The sequence below is a fragment of the Lactuca saligna genome, chromosome 1 (genome assembly GCF_052625555.1).
Source record: "Lactuca saligna cultivar CGN05327 chromosome 1, ASM5262555v1, whole genome shotgun sequence".
Lineage (NCBI taxonomy): Eukaryota > Viridiplantae > Streptophyta > Magnoliopsida > Asterales > Asteraceae > Lactuca > Lactuca saligna.
This window is the reverse complement of record NC_136417.1, coordinates 171,379,962-171,402,186: the sequence shown is the minus strand read 5'-3', so window position 1 is coordinate 171,402,186 and position 22,225 is coordinate 171,379,962. Positions and strand designations below refer to the sequence as shown.

Genomic DNA, 22,225 nt, shown 5'->3' with positions numbered 1-22,225 from the left:
TTCTTCTGACCCAAAAGAGGCTGAATGCTTCAATTGCCATGAAAAGGCACATTGGAAGCGGAACTGCCCAAAGTATCAGCAAGATGTGAAGGATGGGAAAGTTAAACCCAACCATGCAAGTATTTACACTATCATTTCTAATAACTCACCCAATTCTAACTCTTGGGTCCTTGATACCGGTTGTGGTATTCATATTTGTTGTGACTTGCAGGGACTAAGAAGAAGTGAGAATGTGGAGCAAGGAAGGACAAACTTAATCATGGGGAATAGGAAAGTTACACCTGTCACCAAGATTGGAGTTTATACTTTTTCGCTAAGTAGTGGGTTAAATTTAGATTTGAATAAATGTTGTTATTCGCCAGAAATGGCAAGAAACATTATTTCCTTTCATGCATTGTATAAACAAGGTTTCACCTTTTCATTTGATAATGAAGTTGGTTCGATTAATGCTTTCTTTAATAATGTTCTTTATTTTAAAGCAGTACCTTGTGATGGCGTGTATGAAACTGTATCTGTGGTTGATAACTTAGGAAATAATGTGTTGTGTATTGATTCTGTTAATAATAATAACTTGGATAAAGCATCATTATGACATTGTCGTCTTGGACATATAAGCAAGAAACGCATAGGCCAACTCCAAAAGGATGGAGTCTTGGAGTCGTTTGACCTAAAGTCAGATGATAGTTGCGAATCATGCTTACTTGGAAAAATGACAAAGTCACCCTTCACAGGCTCTTGTGAGAGGGGTGAAGGTTTGTTGGACCTTGTACACACGGATGTGTGTGGACCATTCAAACATGCCACAAGGGATGCTAATCGTTATTATTTGACTTTTACTGATGATTACAGTAGATATGGATATGTCTACTTAATCAAGCATAAGTCAGAGACTTTCGAAAGGTTTAAGGAATTTAAACAGGAAGTCGAGAATCAATTGGGCAGGAACATTAAGATGCTTCGATCCGATCGAGGTGGTGAGTATCTTAGTTCAGAGTTCCTCGACTATCTTAGGAAATGTGGGATTGTCTCACAATTGACACCTCCCAGGACACCACAGTTGAATGGTGTAGTTGAGAGGCGTAATCGAACCTTGTTGGATATGGTTCGTTCCATGATGAGTCGAGCTACGCTACCAATCTCATTTTGGGGGTATGCCTTAGAGACTGCCGCCCATATTCTTAATCTAGTCCCTACAAAGAAAGTTGCCAAAACTCCTCACGATATGTGGACTGGTAAAGTACCTAAACTAGACCACATCAAGATTTGGGGTTGCGAGGCTTTTGTGAGGCGCGAGACTCATGACAAGCTAGAACCCCGAAGCGAGAGGTGTATTTTCATCGGCTACCCACAAAGATCCTTTGGTTACCTCTTCTACAGACCTAGTGATAATGTGGTCTTTATAGCAAGAAGAGGAGTCTTTCGAGAGAGAGAGAGTTTATAAGCCAAGGAGACAGTGGGAGGCAAATTGATCTTGAAGAAATTCAAGAGTCAAGTGGTGAAGGAACTTCAAACACTAGCCCTCAACTTGAGGAGGAAACTCCTGTTGAGCCAGTTGACGAGTCTGTACCTCTGAGGCGTTCCACCAGAGTTAGGAATGCACCTAAGCATTACTATGGTTTCCATATTACTGCAGAAGGTGAGACACTTATTAGTGATGAGACACTAGTAGGTCTGGATGAACCTAACAGCTACGCGGAAGCCATGGCAGGCCCTGAGGCTGCTAAATGGAAAGAGGCTATGGATAGCGAGATACAATCCATGTATGACAATCAAGTTTGGAACTTGGTTGAGAATGTACCAGGTCGTAAGACTATAGGGTGCAAATGGATCTTCAAGAAGAAGACCGACATGGATGGTAATGTACACACTTATAAGGCACGACTGGTTGCAAAAGGTTATTCTCAAACTCCGGGAGTTGATTATGATGAAACCTTTTCACCAGTGGCCAAGATAAAATCTATTAGGGTTCTGTTAGCCATTGATGCATTTCATGACTATGAAATATGGCAAATGGATGTCAAAACCGCTTTCCTTAATGGAAAGTTGGCTGAAGATGTTTACATGGTTCAGCCAGAGGGTTTTGTCAGTACAGACTACCCTAATAGAGTGTGTAAACTAAAGAAATCCATTTATGGATTGAAACAGGCACCTTGCAGATGGAATCTTTGCTTTGATGAGAAAGTCAAGGAATTTGGCTTTTCAAGGAGTGAAGATGAATCTTGTGTCTATATCAAGGCAGTGGGAGCATAGTCAGCTTTTTGGTACTGTATGTGGATGACATACTACTCATAGGAAATGACATCCCAACCCTGCAGGAAGTAAAGTCATGGCTTGGGAAGTGTTTCGCTATGAAGGACCTTGGTGAAGCTACCTATATTCTAGGGATAAGGATTTTGAGAAACAGGAGTAAAAGACTAATTGGACTTAGTCAAAGCACCTATGTGAACAAAGTGTTGAAAAGATTCAACATGCATAACTCCAAGAAAGGTGAGTTACCCATTCAGAGTAATGCCAGATTGAGTAAGACACAAAGCCCTAGTACTGAGGCTGAGATAGTAGAAATGAGTCGACTACCTTATGCTTCAGCTGTAGGATCGATCATATATGCTATGACGTGTACTCGACCTGATGTAGCCTTTGCTTTGAGCATGGTTAGCAGGTATCAGGGGAACCCTGGCAAGGCACACTGGACTGCGGTAAAGAATATCCTCAAGTACCTACGGAGGACTAAGGACTGGGTCCTTACCCTCAGTGGGAGTGATGACTTGAGAGTTGTAGAGTATAGTGACGCTAGCTTCCAGACTGATAGGGATAATTTCCGCTCTCAGTCGGGCTGGGTCTTTACCTTAAACGCAGGAGCAATCACTTGGAAGACTTCCAAGCAGGAGACAGTGGCTGATTCCACTTGTGAATCAGAGTATATAGCAGCAAGCGAGGTAGCAAAGGAGGCCATATGGCTAAAGAACTTCATCGGAGACCTTGGAGTTGTACCATCTATAAAGGAGCCAATAGAGATTTTCTGTGACATCAATAGTGCGGTTGCCTTAGCCAAGGACCAAGAGATCATGGGAGATCCAGACACATTGACAGAAAATATCACTTCATCAGACATCGAATAGAAGAAGGAATCCTCATGGCAAAGAGGGTATCATCGGATGAGAACCCAGTAGATCCCCTCACGAAGGGACTGAGTAGGGTTAAGCATCTCCAGCATGCTCGGAGCATAGGGCTGAAGGATGATATAAGTTTTAGTAGTTAGATAAATTATGAAATTTGTAAAGTGTAATTGACATTAGATGATGAATAAAAAGTGTTTTATTTATGAGTAAAGTGTTGCTATCTCTTGTCGATCGTTTACTTTATTTCTTTTTGCATGTTTTGACTTTCAGAATAATTATGTTTGGTATATCATATTATTCAAACCTCCACAGTCGGTCATATGTCGGAAGTAGGTATGAATCAAGACTGTCATGATTGGTTGCAGAGGTCTAAGGTGTTGGACATGGCTACAACAATCATGAGTGCTCATAAGTTCTGAGCATTGGACTCAACCCACGCTCACTGGAATCACTTCATGGAATTTTATCTCGAGTGATCGTGAGACGGTAATATCATATAAGTCTTCAAACCTAGAGATATGATTTGTTACTTACGAGTTGGTTATGCATTGATTGTACGAAAACGCATTAGTAACTCGATGTTATAAAACGTGCCTTTGTGTGTAATTCAATGAGTGGTAGAACAAACATATGAGTCGAAGTTTATCTGTTCCTTCTAGGATTAGAAGCGATATATGGGCCCTTCGATGATTTTGTTTTGACCTATGTACCGGGCCCGGTCAGAACTAAATTGTTGTGTTCAGTTAAGTTCTATGTCAAACAAATCGGAAATCGGGAAACAAATGCTAGACAATAAGTAAGACCATGTTCCATGTATTTGTCCGGCTGATATCTAGAATAGAGGATTATATGATCACTTATCTAAATGGCGCATTCTAGTTAAACAGAGTTTAAAGAGCTACGATTGCTGATCGGTTCCTGAAGTCATACTTGCAACTATAGTTATTAGACTTATCCAAGTGGGAGACTGTTGGATATAGTGTCTAAGTCCATAACTATATTTGGTATGTACTTGACCCGACCCGACATGGTCCATTTGGGTTGCACTTCACCCGAACAATTTATGGATAATCTTTTGAGAATAGTACAAGTTATGATTTATTAATATATTATAAGTTCTAATATATTAATATAAGATCATATTATTTAATTAGTATTGATCTATAATTAATCTAGGATTAATTTAGAGATCAAAGATATTACTAATTAAATATGGGCTTCTATATTTATATAGTGTGGGCTAATGCTTATTTGGAATGGGCTAGGCTTGCATGGAAAAGTCCATGGATACTCCATGGAGCTTTAACCCATGGATCTCATGGAAATGAAGAGACATGGGTATTAGGGTTTACATGGATGTAACCCTAATCCAGCACACTATATAAAGGAGGCTTTGGTTCTTGAAATCACACGAGTTGACACTTGTTGAGGTGAGGGCCGATTTCAAGATAGTAGTGACTATTATCTCAAAGTTGCAAGTTTGTGGTGATTTGTGATTTCCATTTGAGGCATCCACACTATTGGTGCTAGGCTCTAAAACTCCAAGCAATCAACTACTACTACAAGGTAAGTATTTCTACTAGCTTCATTTGATTCATGTTCCCCATGCCATGCTAGTTAGGATATGAACCTTGGAAAATTAATTATTTGCATGTATCTTAGACAAACATAGATCCAAGGTTTATTAGGGTTGCATGTACACTTAGGAAGTGTTAGAATGCTCAAAACCCATCACATTGGTGGCATCATCAGAATGCTTGTTGAGAGCAGTTATTTCTTTAGCGGTAACAGTGGATTCATTGATTTCAACAAAAGGATTTTCGAGAACATATTCCTTGTTCTCGTAACAAAAAGTCATCTTTATATTCCTCATCCAATCCATGTAGTTTCGACCAACGAGCTTCTCTTTTGACAGAATCAATAAGAGAGTGATGCTAGAGTTTTGAGTGAAGGATTGAGCAGGAGCATCACCGTTTCCAGACATCTATAATAGTTTTAGTTAGTTGTTAAAATCCTTAATATTTTAACCAATATTAATATTCAAGGCTAAGGTTGGACCTTGTATGTTTCAATAGGTGTGTCATAGCATCTGTTGCGGGGCTTTGAGCTATGGTTTAGCTGATTCATGAGTCACGTGAGTCTTTTCACTATAATGTGTAGGATGTTAGCTGTGTTTGTGACTCTTGCATGTGTATGTTGGGTTGGGCCTATTTATTTATATGTTGGGTTGGGCCCATTTATTGTATGTTAGGTTGGGCCATTTGTTATATATTGGGCTAGGCACATCTTTATGTATGTTGGGTTGGGCGCATTTGTATGTTATACTGCGCCCATTTATTATAAATGTTGTGTTTGGCCCATTAAAATGAGTGGGTTAGGCTCATTTGTGTATTAGGCTGAGCCTATTTCTATGGTATGTGGTATTTTGGGGAACTCACTAAACTTTATGCTTACAGTTTGTGGTTTAAACATTTTTAGGTACCTTCAGTTCCAAAGGGAAAGGCATGACATGACTGCATAACATCTCCTTATGATTTCCGCATCAATGATTATTTTACTCTGATGATTTTGATACATTTTATTCTAATTGATTTTGAGACACGTGATGTATGGATTAATGATTTTAAAAATGAAAAAAAAAAAAAAAATTGATGAGTATTTTGGGGCTTTGCATTAACACCCCTATGGATGTCTTTTGAAACACACTTGGATGTCTTTTGAAACACACTTAAAGTATTTTGGTATTTTTGTGAGATCATATTTAGATAAATCTAACATAAAATCGGAAAATATTTTATGAACCATAGTATTTTACAGGTGTTCAAATTTCATAGAAAGGTCGAAAAAGACTAAACTACTTGCCAACAATGAGTTTTGCTATTGGTTGACGATTAGTTTGGAATTGATCACTTAAACCCAAATGAAACATCAACAACCAAACGATGGTAATGAGCTCACCTCCTTTGCTCACTTGTGCTGCTAGAGTGTTGGCTCGTGAATTACATGCACCATAACACAATAACTCCACCCATACCTTGCTTATAATGAACCATTTATCCTTATTCATATCCCTTTCCTCTATATGCATCAACTCTTTGGCCAAATTACAACTATCAAATAGCACCGACTTGCTCCGGTCACCTTTTATCGTCACTGGTGGCACTTCCGTTCGTACACTAAGAATTCCACTACAAGCAACAAATTGCACTACTAGAAAAAGGTTAATAGAGTACGGTTGAAATTGTGAATATAATACGTACATAGAGGGCGTATTAGTAGAGGGGTGTATTAGATTACATGCATAATAGAGTACGGCTATTTGACCGTATTATATTATCCTATCTAGTTTACAACCATCGCATGCATACAATCATCTAATACGCCATATATACACATCTAATACACCAATAAACAACCGTACTTGATGTCTCACATCTAATACACCAATTCCATTCCAATTCCACTCCAAACAATACACATCTTGATGTCTCACATCTAATACACCAATTCCATTCCACTTCCACTCCAAACAGTCAATTCCAGTCCATGGATGCTCTGGAACACATGGATCACCATTCCAACTGAAACAAACTTTTCAATTTCTGCAAAGCTACTATATGATTACCATGGATCAATCTCTACAAAATACAAACCTACTATATGATTCCATTCCAACCATAAGAAGTGGGACATCACTGATCATGTTTTCATTTTCAGAAATAGAAAAAAAAATTACAATGAACTTAGTTCATTAAACAGAAAAAATTTTGTTAATGTCACATCTCTAACCTCTCTTTCCCCTTTGTCACCTCTAACCTCTCTTTCCCCTTTGTCACCTCTAACCTCTTTTTCCCCTTTGTGGTTGATTCATTGTATGCCTACAAAAATTAACAAGAAAACTTACGATTCAAAATCTCAAATAACTTTTAATGAAGAAAACTCAAATTATAAGACCTTGGCCATTAACAACTTCATCTATAGCAATGCAAGGGTGAAAACTTCTCCAGAACATAAAAAATATGAGCAAATACAACATGAAATACAACTTGTGTACCTTACAAAAAGGCTTCACTTTATCACCAAAAGTTCTCATCCATGTTTTAACACGTTCCTCTAATTCCTCACTAGAAAATGGTTTTTTGTCCTTCCAAATGTTCTACAAACAAATTAAGATAAAAAATTTGTTATTTAACAAAGGTGAGCCTTTATTACAATAAACAAAAATGAAAAAAATATATATATCTAACAATATACTTACTTTCGGAAATCCATGTTGTCGAAAAAGTACAAACTCATGCATCCAGTTCATAACGTAGTAACCACACTCCCAATCGGACAATTGTTGATTACACTAAAACAATTATATACGTATGAGAGTTTTCTTTTCGGATATATATATATATATATATATATATATATATATATATATATATATATATTAGTTAGTAAGATTAATTACCTTGGGGAAAATCCAAGTCATTGGACACAAACGTGATTTGTTGGTTTTTGTTTTTTTAAACCTTGTAACAGCCCTAAAACAAAAATAAACAACAATGATTTGTTAAAATTTATAAAAAGATATATCATTTTGAATACTAAAATAATAAATTTCTTACTTATTCACATGTTCAACTATTGTGTAGTCTTTCAATGTCTTTGTCTGTCTTGCAAAATCCAAAATGTAGCTTTTATATTGATGAGGACAAATCATTATCAACATCCAATGTCTCCTAATAAAGATTAAACAAATTAAACATAAACAACTTTTGATTAAAAATATCATAACAGTAAAGACATTTAGAATATCATACCTTTCCCAATATGGTGCAAGAAAAAATTGTTTTTCCTCATGAAAATTCATCATATCAACAAGATCATTGATGACATGATCTGTTTCACCCCTATCATCGTATTCACATCTCGTAGACGTGATACATTGTGGGTTTATAAAACCACATTTGTTATCCATTCTTGATACAAGCATGAGTGAATGTAGCATTCTGAAAACACAATATATATTATAATGGTAAAATAATATGAAACATTAATACCATAAATGTTAAAGTACTTACATTTGATACCAGAGAATACAACTAATATCAAGTTGTTCTTTGTTCAACATCTCCATAATGGCCACTGAGCTAATCACGGTTTCAACACTCGCAGAGTTGAAGATCCCGGGTTCAGACACAATAGGAAACGACTCCGGAATGTTGTGGCTCTTAAACAGTTTCTTTGGCATCATGGGTTCTTGCATCGTTTTGTATAACTTTTCCTTTTGTACCTACATTAAGAAACCAAACGATTATCATGAAAATTGTATTGCTATGAAAATAATAACAATGAGAGAGAGAGAGAGAGAGAGAGAGAGAGACGTAGGTTTGTGCCATATACCCTATTTTCTGCTTCATCCCCCATCATCTCTTTAGATGCTTCCAGTTTCCTTCTTTTCTTTCTAGGAAGATTTTTCTGCCACCAAAAAATAGTAAAAAATACAGTATATTTCTGTGGGCTAAATGCTAAAAATAGCATCCAACTTTCATATATATTCATTGTAACTTTTTATCTTATTAAGGCATGTTAATATATAATATCTTTCAAAGAAATCAAAAGAAGAAAATTATGCACCTCATACTCTTGCTTTTTCTTTGCTTTCTTCTTATGCTCTTTAGCTTCTTCAACATTCACGTTTTCTTTCTCTTTTTCCTAAAGTCCAAATTAAAAGATTATATTTTAATATATGTAGTTTTTTTATGGCAAATTAACTATAAATGAAAACAATACCTTTCCAAAATTGTAAGTTAGAGTGACTACCTGGTCATGAAGAATAGGAGCAGCTTGGGTCGACATTGATAATGGTTCGATGAGAGGTCTTTTATCTTTCTGCATAATTGAAATCGAGTTTAGTAAATAGTCAATGATGCATGTGATTAGATATTAATGTACCTTAATAAGAGTAATTGAATCTCTAGGCCATTGAATAAAACTATGAAGTGCCTGCCCTAGATTATATACACCTTCAATTGGCGATATTGGAAGAAGGAAAGAATGATGATCTCCATAGATAATATCGACTGATACCCTCAAATGCCCTGCTTCTAGAGGAACCGAATGAATTACACCATCTCCGAAAGGGAAGACGGTTCCTTTGGCTAATGATGGGCGTATTGTGCCATATGGTAGCATCAACTCACAGTCGGTGGCTTCCTACAAACAAATATACATTTTGTTTAATGCAAAGTTATATTATCAAACATGCAAACAAATATATATGTTAGAAAAAATAGATATCGTTATCTTATGCAAATCATCCAACAATGTCGTGGATGTCTTCGATCCAACACTTGTCGTCTTCACCCGAGAAAAATTTGTGTCGTCCGCCATATCAATTGTCTTATCTTGCTTCAACGCAGCAACCACTATCGGTACTAATTGTTCCGACATCTCAGTCATTAACCTATCTTTGATCTTGTCATAAAAGTTGCTATTCAACATCCTCGTCTCTAGCTTTTCTTGCATCTGTTCAACATCGGGTAACTCATGTTCTTTCTTTTTTCTTTTATAAATCATTGATTGCTTTAATCCGATATTATGACCAACTGCCCTCGTGCGACCGGAATGTTCCCGTCCTAGTACCTCCGCCAGTAGATCAGATCGAGGTCCAAGCTCCAACACTCCTTGAGATAACAGAATATCTTTTTGGATCTATAAAAATGCAAACAATACAACTGTAAGAGCAGTTTATTTAATAAAGAACTTTCAAAGGCCACTATCTTACAATCTTATCTGCTAGAGGTTCGGTCTCTGGCGTTATAACCAACTGCCCCGATGCATTGCGTTTTCTCCTGGCATAGAGAAAATTCCTTGCCCGCTTGCTTGATATATTGTGGCCTTTTATTGTTACACCAGATGTTGCCTCTTCATCCCATTTGCTTTCATTACCACGATACCCGCTTGGGCCCAACCGAGGATGGTTCTTGTTTTTATTTGCTGCCTCCCTTCCTTTTCTTCTTAATTCCTTTACAAATGAATTGTCCAATTAGAAATAGTAAAACACAACAATATTATAAACTCAAATAGACCTCAAATTCTTCCGTGGATTTTAGAACAATAAACTTTTTCCACATTGCTTTGTCAAGGTACGGGTATTCTTTTACTGGATTGACACCTTTTTCCCACAACTTAAGAAGCGCCGACTTGTAGGCCTTCCATTGCGTGTTGCAATCTCTAAGTACTTGTGCTTTATGATTATCATCTCGTATATGCCAATAATTCTGCTTTTTTAAATAAAAAATGAAGATAACAATTATTAGGTAAATGATATGATACAACTTGTATGATAGAAGATAATAACATGGTAGGAAATTGTGATTGCTACTATTAAATGATAACAAAAGTGTGTTGAAATGAGTTTTACCTTTATGTTCAACCACAATTGATCCTTGTCACATTGATCCACTAAATCCCAACTATCTATAAGGATAGAAATCATCTTCCTCGTAGTCACTCCACGATAACTGGTGAACTTAAAGCGGTTAGGTCCAATAGCTCTACCGAATTGATCAAACTCAACTGTTAAATTTGATAGATATTCTTTGGAATGATCTCTGATCAATGTCACACTTCTCTTTTTCTTTTCTTTACGGTCCATTGTATGCCTACAAAAGCATAAACACTCGTATAATTAATTCTAAGAGTCTCAAACACCAAAAAAAAACCAAAATTTTATATAAAATTGAAGATGCCCAAGGTAAGTTTATGCTCTTTTCAAAACAAATTCAATGCTTTATGTACTCTTGATTCATATATTAACTCAAATAATGTTTGTTAATATGTATACCTTGCTTCAAGATGTTTCGTTTTGGGTTTATCAACACTTCTTTTTCTGGTTTTTCTTTCTACCATACGGATCCTCCTGCTCTTGGTTGTTTGCACTAGTACCTCATCCATATGTAATGGTAAATTTCCAATGTATAACCTCAGACCTGTTGATAAAAAAATGAGCATAAAAATGATCATAGAAAATGATGAGGGTAAAGATATGTTAAAGATTATGACTTAATCCAACTAATGAGAAGATGATGAAATAATAATCGATACCCCACAGCTAAAGGCAATTGAAGTGAAATTGAAGGAGATTGGAATAGTCTCTGAATCTTTTGGTCCTGTACAGAAAATTTCAAAAGGATCAATGTGATTGAAGATTACACAAATAAAAAATCGGTTACTTTGTAGTTTTCATTCCATTCTAAATGCATATTTCTACTCAATAGTGCAAAGGTGGCAACTCAGGGGAGAAGAAACTCTCTCTTCATTTCTGATGATTGGTATGTAAATTGCCTCATATTCTTAAAATCGACTTTATTTATTAAAATTATGACATGGAATTTTATAAAACATTTTAGTAATTCAGCTGTGTTGACTTGTTTTCGAGCCAAATGTACTCATTTAATTGTTATATTGACCTAATATTTCTTTTATTCTTTAATTTCAAGCTTTTGCAGATGTTAAATCAAGTTACAAAAGGATGAATGCACTCCCTAAAGTACCCTTATACACCTGTCCAAGTGAATTTTGACAAATATTACCTGAGGAAAACATCAACCAAATCCCCATTTTCTTTTAATCTACCCTTATACACTTGCCCAAGTGAGGCTGCTGCTATTGGAGAAGTGGTGAGCTCTGAATAGATGTTTGGTGAAAGTGTATGATGAGATTATTTTGATGAAGGCAAAGGAGTTTGTAGCAAATTCTTTCTATAGCGGTTTAACTGCTACTAAGTTTTTCTATAAGAAAGAATATTGACACATTTTTTTTGTTTCTTTAGAGGAGTTCACATAGGAAATCATCAGAGGGTAGCAAAATATGCGCTTTTGACTTGTTGGCATCCATAGCTGACAAGTTATCACAGGAGAGTGAAAGTTCTACTTCAATCACCAGTCCAGAACAAGTTATCATAGTTTAAATCTACCCTCCAAACGTAGGTTACTAGAAATTAATATGATTATGATATCATAGACCAGTTGAAATTGTCGATTACTAGAAATTTTACTGATTATGGTCTAATAAACCAATAACTAAGTAGCATTTATACTTTTACACAGTATAACCATTATCAACTCCTAGTCAACTAGCAGCATTGCATAAACACAACATTAATCAAAGAAGACATTGTCATAAACAGAACATTAATCAAAGAAGGCCGATCGTACCTGTAAACAACGTGAAAGAAGGAGGAGGCAGAAGCGGCTGTTGGCCGGAGTAGGAGACTTCGTCTGTGTTGTCGACTGAAGACCGGAGGCGTCGTCGGGTGAAGGCGAAGGCTTCGTCGTTCTCGTGATAAGCAAAAAAGTACACGCAAAAGGGAGCGTAATTGCAATTTTGACTTTTGGGTCAATTTTGTTTAGTTTGCAAATTTTGACCGAATTGAAAATGTGCTGGGCTACACTGATGGGCCCCTTCAATATGCAAATTTTGACTTTTGGGTCAATTACCCAGGGAAGACGTAAGTGTATTTTTTGTTTTCTTTTTTATCTGCATCAAACCTTGTGAACCGTTTTAATAAAAATAATGTCTTACTTGTGTAAATAATTTTGCAATAAGTACCAGTCAATCATTTATTAACTAAAATAAGAAATTCATGTATATTTGTGTATAAACTCACTATTGAACCGATAAGAAAAATAAAATTACAAACATGGATTTGTTTCTTCTTGTTAATGTAAATAATAATTTGATGGAAGGAAATGATAAGAGACAAAATTATCACATTTACTAAAATTTTCGACGACAAATTTTTAGCAATTAGCATTATAGTAAATCAAATAATAAGAAGCTGTGAAATGATGAATCAGTATGAGTTCAACTTATTTTTATCTTATTGTCATCCCATTATATCACTTTGTTTATTTCATCGTGATACCATTCTTCCAGAAGCATAATGTGTTGGTTGATTTGAAAAGTGGTCCCTGAGACGTCAACTTTAATAGAAAATATGTTAGAATTATTACAATGACAATTTTGCCCTTTCATTTTGGATGTAAATGGTTAAAACTACCATAATGCCATAGGATCAAAATGGCAAAAAATCAAAATTATCAAGATATTTGAATTGGATGAACCAAGAATTCTTTGAATGCTTATGAAGCATATCCAGAAGGTTGGCTTTAACCCTTTAAACAAACCCATCTTCAGTGTCCAAACATTTTCTCTATGTGATTAATTAAACGAAAATCAGTCTAAAGTGACAATTTTTCCATTTCATATGTTTTTGATAAACCGGTAACAACATTATACTTGAATCAATTTTCTTTTTAACAAAATAATACTTTCAACAATAGGATTATACTTTCATTTTGTACACATAATAGCATCGTACTTTCAGTTTTTACACATAATATCCACGTACTTTCATTTTTTACACATAATACCCCCGTACTTCCCTTTTTTACACGTAATAACATCGTACTTTCAGTTTTTATACATAATACCCCCTACTTTCATTTTTTACACATAATTGCATCGTAATTTCATTTTTTACACGTAATACCCCCATACTTTTGTTTTCTACACATAATAGCATCGTACTTTCATTTTTTACACACAATACCCCCGTACTTCTGTTTTTTACAAATAATACCCCCGTACTTTCTTTTTTTACACATAATAGTAGTAACCATTCAACATTTTCATTCCAGAATAAAATGAAGATAAACTTGTGTAAGTCATGACATAAGTTGGATCATCTGGTGGTGATAGCAGCTGTGTACATTGATGGATAACAGTTGCTTCTGCTTGTAAAATTACAAAAATACCCTTACTACTATCTAAAGTTGTAAACACATCAATGATTCATATAGCCAAACAGAAAGTAACCTGTTTCCATATGATCCATATAGCCAAACACATCAATGTGTAGTTAAGAACATAGAATTGTTCTTAACTACAACTATCATTGTTATTGTCCTTCAGTGTCGTGTCCGTCTGTGTTGCTGCAAACAAAAATGTATTAAATACATACATAATACTATCCTCATATGTTTCAGATTTACATTCAAATTATATTTTTTATTTTTAGATTGAACAGAGGGGTTTATTACCTTTCTTCAACATATGCTCCTTCGTTATGGTCCAATCTTAAGTAAGCAGCGTCATTAATATCGACATTTATAGATGGAATACCAATAGAAAATGGAGGTAGGTCGTCAAACTGGTTATATTCTTCCTCGTCCACGACATTTTCAACTCCGAGTATACGTCGTTTACCATGAAGAACAATGTGCCATCTCGTGTCCATTGGGTCCTCAACAAAGAATACTTGGTTAGCTTGCTTAGCTAGAATAAATGGTTCAGATACATAACCGTTTGTAGAAAGATTGACAAGTGTGAAACCGTCTTCATCAACTTTAACACCTCTTCTATTGTCAACCCACTTACACTTGAACACGGGTACTACAACCGAGGAATCATAGTTCAATTCCCAAATTTCTTGAATGACACCATAATACGAGTCTTTGGCTATACGTGACCTTCCCTCATGATTTGCACTAGAGTATTCGGTCGACATGGCTATTAGCGTCACTCCACTATTTTGTAGTGTGCTCTTTCTATCCTGGTTTTGGGTATAAAATGTATACCCATTAATGTCATAGCTTTGATATGTTGACACAGCATTTTGCGGACCATACCCCAACACCTGCACTAATCTATCAACATCTTTTGTCCTTAAGCTTACTTTCACCTTATCTTTCAACCATTGTGGAAATTTTTTAATATGCTCATTAGCTAACCATTTTTCGGTCCTCCTACTATTTCTTGATCGTAACATTTCCATGTGTTCCTTTGCATAAGGAGCAACAGATGTCATGTGTTGCAGGACTGTAAAGTGTGCCATGTGGAATTCGTCTCGATCAGGAATTACCACTTTCGATCCAATTATACCAACTCCTTGAAGTCTACCTTCATGATGTGATTGCGGTATTCCAATAGTGTTGACTCCTTTGAGATAGTTTGTACAAAACTCAATCACTTCCTCTGCAGCATATCCTCTAACAATACTGCCTTCTGGTCGATGTCGGTTCCTTACATATCCTTTTAAGACACACATATATCTCTCGAAAGGGTACATGTATCGCAGAAACACCGGACCACAAGCCTTTATTTCTCTTACAATATGGGATACAAGGTGAACCATGACATCAAAAAATGAAGGTGGAAAGTACATTTCAAGTTCACAGAGAGGGAGGATAATATCATGTTGCCATGAGTCCAAAACTTCAGGATCAATCACTTTCGAATGAATCATGTTGAAGAACAAGCAAAGCTTTGTTATTGTATGTCGGACATGGTCCGGAAGTATTCCACGAATTGCAATAGGAATCACATGTGTGATTAGAACATGATAATCATGTGACTTCATACCAATCAATTTCAAGTCTTTCATTGACACCAACTTCTTGATGTTTGTAGAATAGCCAGATGGCACCTTGATACCATGTAGGCATTTACAAAACTTTGTTTTCTCATCTTTAGACAATGTATAGCAAGCTGGTGGTAGATATGTACGTCTTCCTTCTTTCTTAATAGGAGCAAGCTCTGGACGAATTCCCATTGCAACCATGTCATCTCGAACACTAAGCCCATCCTTTGATTTTTTTGGAATGTTCAACAACAAGCTTGTTAAGCTTTCAGAAACATTTGTCGTAATATGCATGGGATCAAGACAATGTCGGACTTCCAACGTTTTCCAGTATGGTAATTCCCAAAAAATAGACCTTTTCTTCCAATTGGTCGGCTGATTGTTTTTACTGCGTTTTCCAAAAACAATCTTTAAATTTTGAACTTGGGAAAATGTCATTTTTCCATCCATTGGGAGATTCATATCTTCATCCTCGGTTTTACCGTCAAACAAGTTTCCCTGGGTACGATACAAATGATTCTTTGGAAGTGATCGTCGATGTCCCATGTATACATTTTTTTTACAGTTTTTCAACCACATCGACCGTGTGTCCTTTTCACAAACTGGACACGCCTTCTTTCCTTTTGTACTATATCCGGACAAATTTGCGTAAGCTGGAAAATCACTTATAGTACAATAAATCATTGCATGTAGCTGGAAATACTCTTTCTTGAATGCATCATAGACTTCAACTCCCGAGTTCCATAATTCTTTCATGTCGTTAATTAATGGTGCCAAAAACACATCAATATCGTTACCGGGTTGTTTCGGACCTTGAATTAGCAATGACATCATGATGTATTTCCGTTTCATACATAACCACGGTGGAAGATTGTATATGCAAAGAAGAACCGGCCATGTGCTGTGACTACTTCTCATGTGTTTGAACGGATTAATTCCATCTGCACTAAGTCCGAATCGGAGATTTCTAATCTCATTACCAAATTCTTCAAATTCATGATCAATGTTCTTCCATTGCGGAGCATCAGCCACGTGTCTCATCTTTCCATCTCTTTTACGCTTCTCAGCATGCCAACGTAATAATTCTGCATCTTTGGCATTTGCAAACAATCGTTTCAGTCTTGGTACAATGGGCAAATACCATAATAACTTGGCAGGGGGGCCATTCTTTGTCACATCACTATTATATTCTGTTTGTTTCTTCCACAAATAACGCAACCTTCCACATGTAATACATTCATGTAGATTTGCATGCTCATTTCTATACAACATACAATCATTTGGACATACATGTATTCTTTCGATTTCCAAATCCATTGCACACATTATTTTTTTCGCTTGGTATAGTGAAACAGGCAACTCATTACTTTCAGGGAGCATTTCATGTATAACCCCTAACAGTTCTGTGAAACTTTTATCACTCCAACCATTATTTGCTTTTAGGTTAAACAATTTCAGGACAGCAGAAAGCTTGGAAAATTTCATGCAGCCGTCATACAACGGTTTTTCAACGTCTTCAAACAACTGTTGAAATTTTTCATAATCTCTATCAGGCACATTATCTTCAATATCATGTAACATGTCATCTAGGTTATCATGGATGTCATCTTCTGAATCATCTGTATCATCATAACTAGATTCAACATCAATTGTGTTATGATCAATCAATAACTCGCCATGTTGTGACCAACATGTATATCCATTCATAAATCCTTCACATATCAGATGTTCTTCTATTATATCCAAATCATAGATCTTTTTACAATTTCGGCACATTTTACAAGGACACCAAATGTAAGATTCTCCTCTATGCACCCGATGATCCTCAGCAACTTTAAGAAATTTCTTGACGTTATGTAAATATTCACTGCTAGCCCGTGGTAGTCCATACATCCAAGTTTCACGATACATCTGTGTAAAAACATACCACAAAACGAAAGAATTAGAGTCATCCCACAAAATAATAACAATGTATTTTCTTTTATTTACAAATAATAGTATAATGCTTATATTGATAGTGAAATGTAAGTGCATTGCTATTATAGGTACAAAATTATCAAATGTAAAATAAAGTTGCATTAAAAATGCCAATTACAAATAGTGGAGGTCCTATCGCAATGAAAATGATAAAAAGAACTTTTAATTCGGGAGGTTATCTACAATAAAATTATAATTATAGTTTATTAAATTATAATTTTATTCAACTTTTTTATTAAGTTTTGTACGTGAGCCTTGTACTTAATTTTTTTTTTTACTAAATCATATTGTTTTGAAAATTAATTCCCCAAAGCCAGTAACTTATTTTGGTGGTTTGTTTTTCATATTCATGAAAAACAAAAATTATATCACCAAAACAATTCCTTTATTTCAAAAAATTATACTTTTTATTTTTAAATTGAACTTCCTCCCAAAACCAACGGTGGTCAACTTCTTTAATACCACAAGATCCTTCAGTTTCTTCTGTCCCACAAACACATCAAATTCCCCCTTCTGTTCCTGTTTCGTTATATGACAATTGGGCAAACTTTGATTCAACTCCAACTCCAGTAGTAACAAAGCTGATGCCTTCTTCTCAAGCTCCTTCAAGTGGTGCTAACTTGCTTGACATGCTTTCTGAGTTATCAGTTCCTGCATCTGTTAACAACCCACAAATGTCACTTTTTGGCACAAATCCTCATCCTCCTCCTCCTGCTGCTGGTGGTGCACCACCATCGGCGTTTGTCCCTGGTGGTGGTAATAATGGCATATGTTTTTGTGGGATTTTTTGTATGAATTTAAAATTTCTAATGACTTGTGTTGTTTGTGTGTGCAGGATTTATTTACTTCAAGTTATTCTTATTCATTTTTGTGCTCCAGGGTAGTACCTGTGTTATGAGTTATCACACAACCTTCCACAACACAACTCATTACTTTTTATATCAACTTTGTTACAATTTTTGTGACCTGGATCAGGCAAATATATCTAGTTTTACCAAAAATGTTGATCATTAATAAACCCGTTTCAAGGATAATTTGGTCCGAAACTCCGAATAAAAGATTTAACCACCAATTTAATCATTTTTTACAAATCAAAAAGATTCTATTAAACAGTTGATTACATTGGAATTGATACCATTATTAGAAGAATATGATAGAAATGAAAGAATAACCATTGTTTATGAGGTACAGAGGGAATCTTTATCCTTTCAGTTGATGCAAACTCAAATGCTTACAGTAAACAAAAAAACAGTAATTAACCACCAATTTTATCATTTCTTGAAAGATTTTAGCCAAACTTTCAAGATTATTAAGCAAGTATACATATTATGTTTGCACTATATATGTGTGTATTATGGAACTTAATCTAATATTTTGACAGGCTTTATGAAATAGGGAATGTGGTCTTGTAAGTAAGAAGTTGATATATTGAAATTGATTGGTATGAAATTAGTACTCAATGACTGTTAAGGACTGTGAAGTAGTATTTAACAAGAGGGTGTTTGAATTTTAAGATTCCAAGGTCATCTGGTTAAAATTAAACAACAAGTTTTTAAAACAGAGATCCTACCATTTGATTTTGCATCTCCATCACAGCCAAAATGCTTCTATATCCTTCGTGAACGGTTGTAGTTCCTTTGTATTTCTGCCCTTGTTTTTCTGTTGCAAAAACAGAAATCAAATTTTGAACCGCTACCTGTGTTTTTCTATTGCAAAAATAGAAATCAAAGCTCTTACCCTTTAAATTTGAACCGCAGGTGTGGTTAATTTGTATGATGATGATGGTCCGGTGGTGGGATTTTCAGGTTGGTTGAATTATTGGAGGTGCGAGGCGAGGCGAGGCCGGTGATGATGGTGTTGCGACAGGGGAGATGGAGATGAAGGACCGATTAGTGGTGTAGAGATGGAGAAAGGGTGGTGTTAAGGTGAACAGGTTGGGAGGAGAAGCGTATTCAATTTAGGTATTAGCCGTACTTAATCAAAATGGTGGCGTATTTTATTTAGTTATTTGATTTTGTTTCTAGTACATCTCCTTAACCGTATTAGATGCTGCAATTGTGCGTATTATATTTATCTTATCCCTTTATAATACGGTTTTTATTTACAACCGTATTAGATGGGGGTGTACTCTATAGCCAATTTTCCAGTAGTGTTGGTTCAAATCCTCATTTTGTACTCCACAATCTATTTCATCAAAAAGCCTCATGGCCTCGGCACAAGTATCCCGAAACCGTATGTGCCCAATACCTGCCACTGAAGATATCATGTTTGGCTGCATGATAAGAAGGTATAACATGTAATCTGATAATAGTTTGGAAATTTCCCGATGATCATTGTTGGCAGGTATGGGTGCCTTATTGTAGCATAGCTCAGTGGCGATGTGCCAGAGTATGAGACTCTGATCATAGTCAACATCTATAATATATTGAAGTAAGCTACCCCAACCATTTTCCATGAGGATCGTCCAATTTCCTCGTGCCGAACATATCTCCTTTGCAGTTTCCAAGTCGTCTGCAAGTTCTGATTTTACTTTCAGCTCATTGAAGATGAATTCTTTAAGTTTTGGGGTGAAGCTTTTGGATTTAACATACTTGATCTCATCCAAAAGCCCACTAAGCCCAAAGTTTTGATAAAGAAATTGATGTATGCCTGGACGTGGGTGCAAGCAGTAATAGATAAGGTTGTAAGTTGAAATGGATTCCGACCACCTTCGTCTTAAAAACTTAATCTCGCAATATTTGCAAGTATGTGATTGGGAATGATCTTTTGTGTACCCAAGAGTTCCCGCGAACCTGAGTCTAAAAAATGCACTGACGAGTCTTGTCTTGAGAGTCTTGTTTTTTAGTTCAATCTCAGGAGACTTCCGTAAAGAAATGATGATCCAGTCTGATAGTAAGAGCATGAGTAGTGCGATGAAATCCAAAACCAAAGCACCAAAGAGCAAACCATATGTTATCATGACATCAACTCTTTTAAAATTTGTTTTGTTTTCGAATATAAATAAAACGATTGTTGAACAAATCGTCGCCAATGAGAAAAACCGGGTAATGGCTCCAGTTAAACTAAACACCAAAGGAATCTTGGTGAAGAGAACCTCATACATAAAATTTAACTCAATCTCGACCAGTTTGAAAGCATCTTCTGCGTTTCGATTCTGGAAAAAAGCACTACTCTGATTCCGTTCACGTCGACTGAAAATCATATCAACAATAATCCCTTTGAATGTTTCAAAGAATTGATATGCATACTGCACTAGCTCCAACTCTGTCAAAGACCCTTTTTTAGCCTTTCTTGCTGATGTAGCCCCACGATCTGGATCTGAAACAATTTCAATTCTTGTTGGTAGTTTATCCATCTTCTTTGAAAAGAATCCATCCATTACTTGTTCATAGTTCGGCCCAGGATCAGCGGCTGTACCAATGGAATCTTTAAATCTATCAGCACTAGCGCGATAGAGCGAGTATGTCCTCTCACTATATTTGATGATTCCTGTTAAGAACATCAACATTGTGGGAATCCATAGCCGATTTTTTGGTAGTGACTGAACAAACACATAAACAGTAGCTAAACACTGGAAAATAAGACCAAGAAGATGGCGAAGCCACAACTCATTATCTTCTAACGCAAAAGCGGTAATAGTGTCGGGACCACCAAGGTGCAGCAAAAGAAATGGTGACCAGAAGGCAAGAAGGTCCTCGTTTTCCACAGCCAACCTAACCTGTTTTTTCCCGAGGCTGCAGTTAGGGTTTCCTTGGCTGTTCGAGATCAGGGCAACGGCAAAGTTAGCCGCCCAATCAGCTAGCAGATATGCAGACCACAATGACATGATTATCCAATTGCTTTTTGTTCGTTTTCTTACAGGAGCAACAAGAATCATAAATGTTTGTAAGGAAAGACTCAAGATGATGAACCCTCGGAGATCACATGTATACCATAATCGTTCCCATTTTTCAGGAATCGGAATCTCCACCATCATTCTCCTCATTTTCTTAATTTGGCTAAATGCTAATGCTTCTTAAAGATATCTGCACAAGATTGAAAATCTTACTTTGATCAATGATAGAATATATATCAAAATTGCACAAAGTCAAAGTTGCTGTATAATTGGTCTGAATTAATTGCTACATGTTTAACAAGTTCCGTATTTGGAAAATGGAAATTACCATGATGAAATTAAACTCATGTCTCCGTAATGAATGTTCACTATTAAAACTTTGATTAATAGTGAGAGCATCCACAATAGGGAGTTTAATGGAAGAGTCGAACGAGGTGGCATGCCTATTTGTCATTCAATGGATACAACTCCACTATTATGAAATGCCACCTTGGCATTCAATGAATTTGGAGTTCAATGGTCATTGAACTCTTCAATGGAAAAAAGAAAAGTCTTTAAATCTTTAAATAATTATTTTTTTAATATGTTTCATTGAATTTGTAGAGTTTAATGCACTGAGAAATAAAAATGAATAGAATTGTATGGAATAGTGAATGATGATGTGGCACTCCATTGAACTCTATAGAGTTCAATGCATTGTGGATTCACTGAGGGAATCAGCAACAAAATAATTTCATCGCAAATAACACCCGTAGACAAAACAAATGACAGTTGTTTACCAAAATAAGCGACTAAAGTCTGATGTTTCATTGGATGTTGAACGACTGAAGTATAGCATTCAAAATTTTATTGCTTTGGATTTGAAATATTTGATAA

The 22,225-nt window shown here is 35.9% G+C and overlaps 3 protein-coding genes and 1 long non-coding RNA gene across 4 annotated transcripts; all 4 read right to left on the bottom strand.

Annotated features, from left to right (window-relative positions):
* Positions 1-7,377: 7,377 nt before the first annotated feature.
* LOC145046058 (uncharacterized) lies at positions 7,378-7,815 on the bottom strand. The gene is made up of 3 exons (XR_013681944.1): positions 7,736-7,815; positions 7,579-7,651; positions 7,378-7,470 (listed from the first exon to the last, which is right to left on the bottom strand). It is a non-coding gene; the product is annotated as an uncharacterized LOC145046058 (long non-coding RNA).
* Positions 7,816-7,832: 17 nt separating this feature from the next.
* Positions 7,833-11,752, bottom strand: LOC145013511 (uncharacterized). The gene is made up of 14 exons (XM_078972193.1): positions 11,708-11,752; positions 11,220-11,284; positions 10,960-11,104; positions 10,537-10,777; positions 10,202-10,393; positions 9,898-10,137; positions 9,477-9,824; positions 9,066-9,326; positions 8,934-9,002; positions 8,748-8,825; positions 8,514-8,588; positions 8,192-8,403; positions 7,884-8,119; positions 7,833-7,849 (listed from the first exon to the last, which is right to left on the bottom strand). Exons 3-14 carry the CDS (start codon positions 11,067-11,069, stop codon positions 7,833-7,835), a joined length of 2,079 nt encoding a protein of 692 aa, XP_078828319.1. The 5' UTR covers positions 11,070-11,104; positions 11,220-11,284; positions 11,708-11,752.
* A 2,324-nt stretch (positions 11,753-14,076) lies between these two features.
* On the bottom strand, positions 14,077-17,448 carry LOC145013495 (uncharacterized). The gene is made up of 2 exons (XM_078972192.1): positions 14,219-17,448; positions 14,077-14,110 (listed from the first exon to the last, which is right to left on the bottom strand). The coding sequence occupies exons 1-2, from the start codon at positions 17,446-17,448 to the stop codon at positions 14,077-14,079; spliced, it is 3,264 nt and encodes a 1,087-aa protein (XP_078828318.1).
* A 1,661-nt stretch (positions 17,449-19,109) lies between these two features.
* LOC145046053 (uncharacterized) lies at positions 19,110-21,529 on the bottom strand. Its single transcript, XM_078994341.1, has 2 exons — positions 19,252-21,529; positions 19,110-19,173 (listed from the first exon to the last, which is right to left on the bottom strand). Exon 1 carries the CDS (start codon positions 21,497-21,499, stop codon positions 19,616-19,618), a length of 1,884 nt encoding a protein of 627 aa, XP_078850467.1. The 5' UTR covers positions 21,500-21,529; the 3' UTR covers positions 19,110-19,173; positions 19,252-19,615.
* Positions 21,530-22,225: the final 696 nt, after the last annotated feature.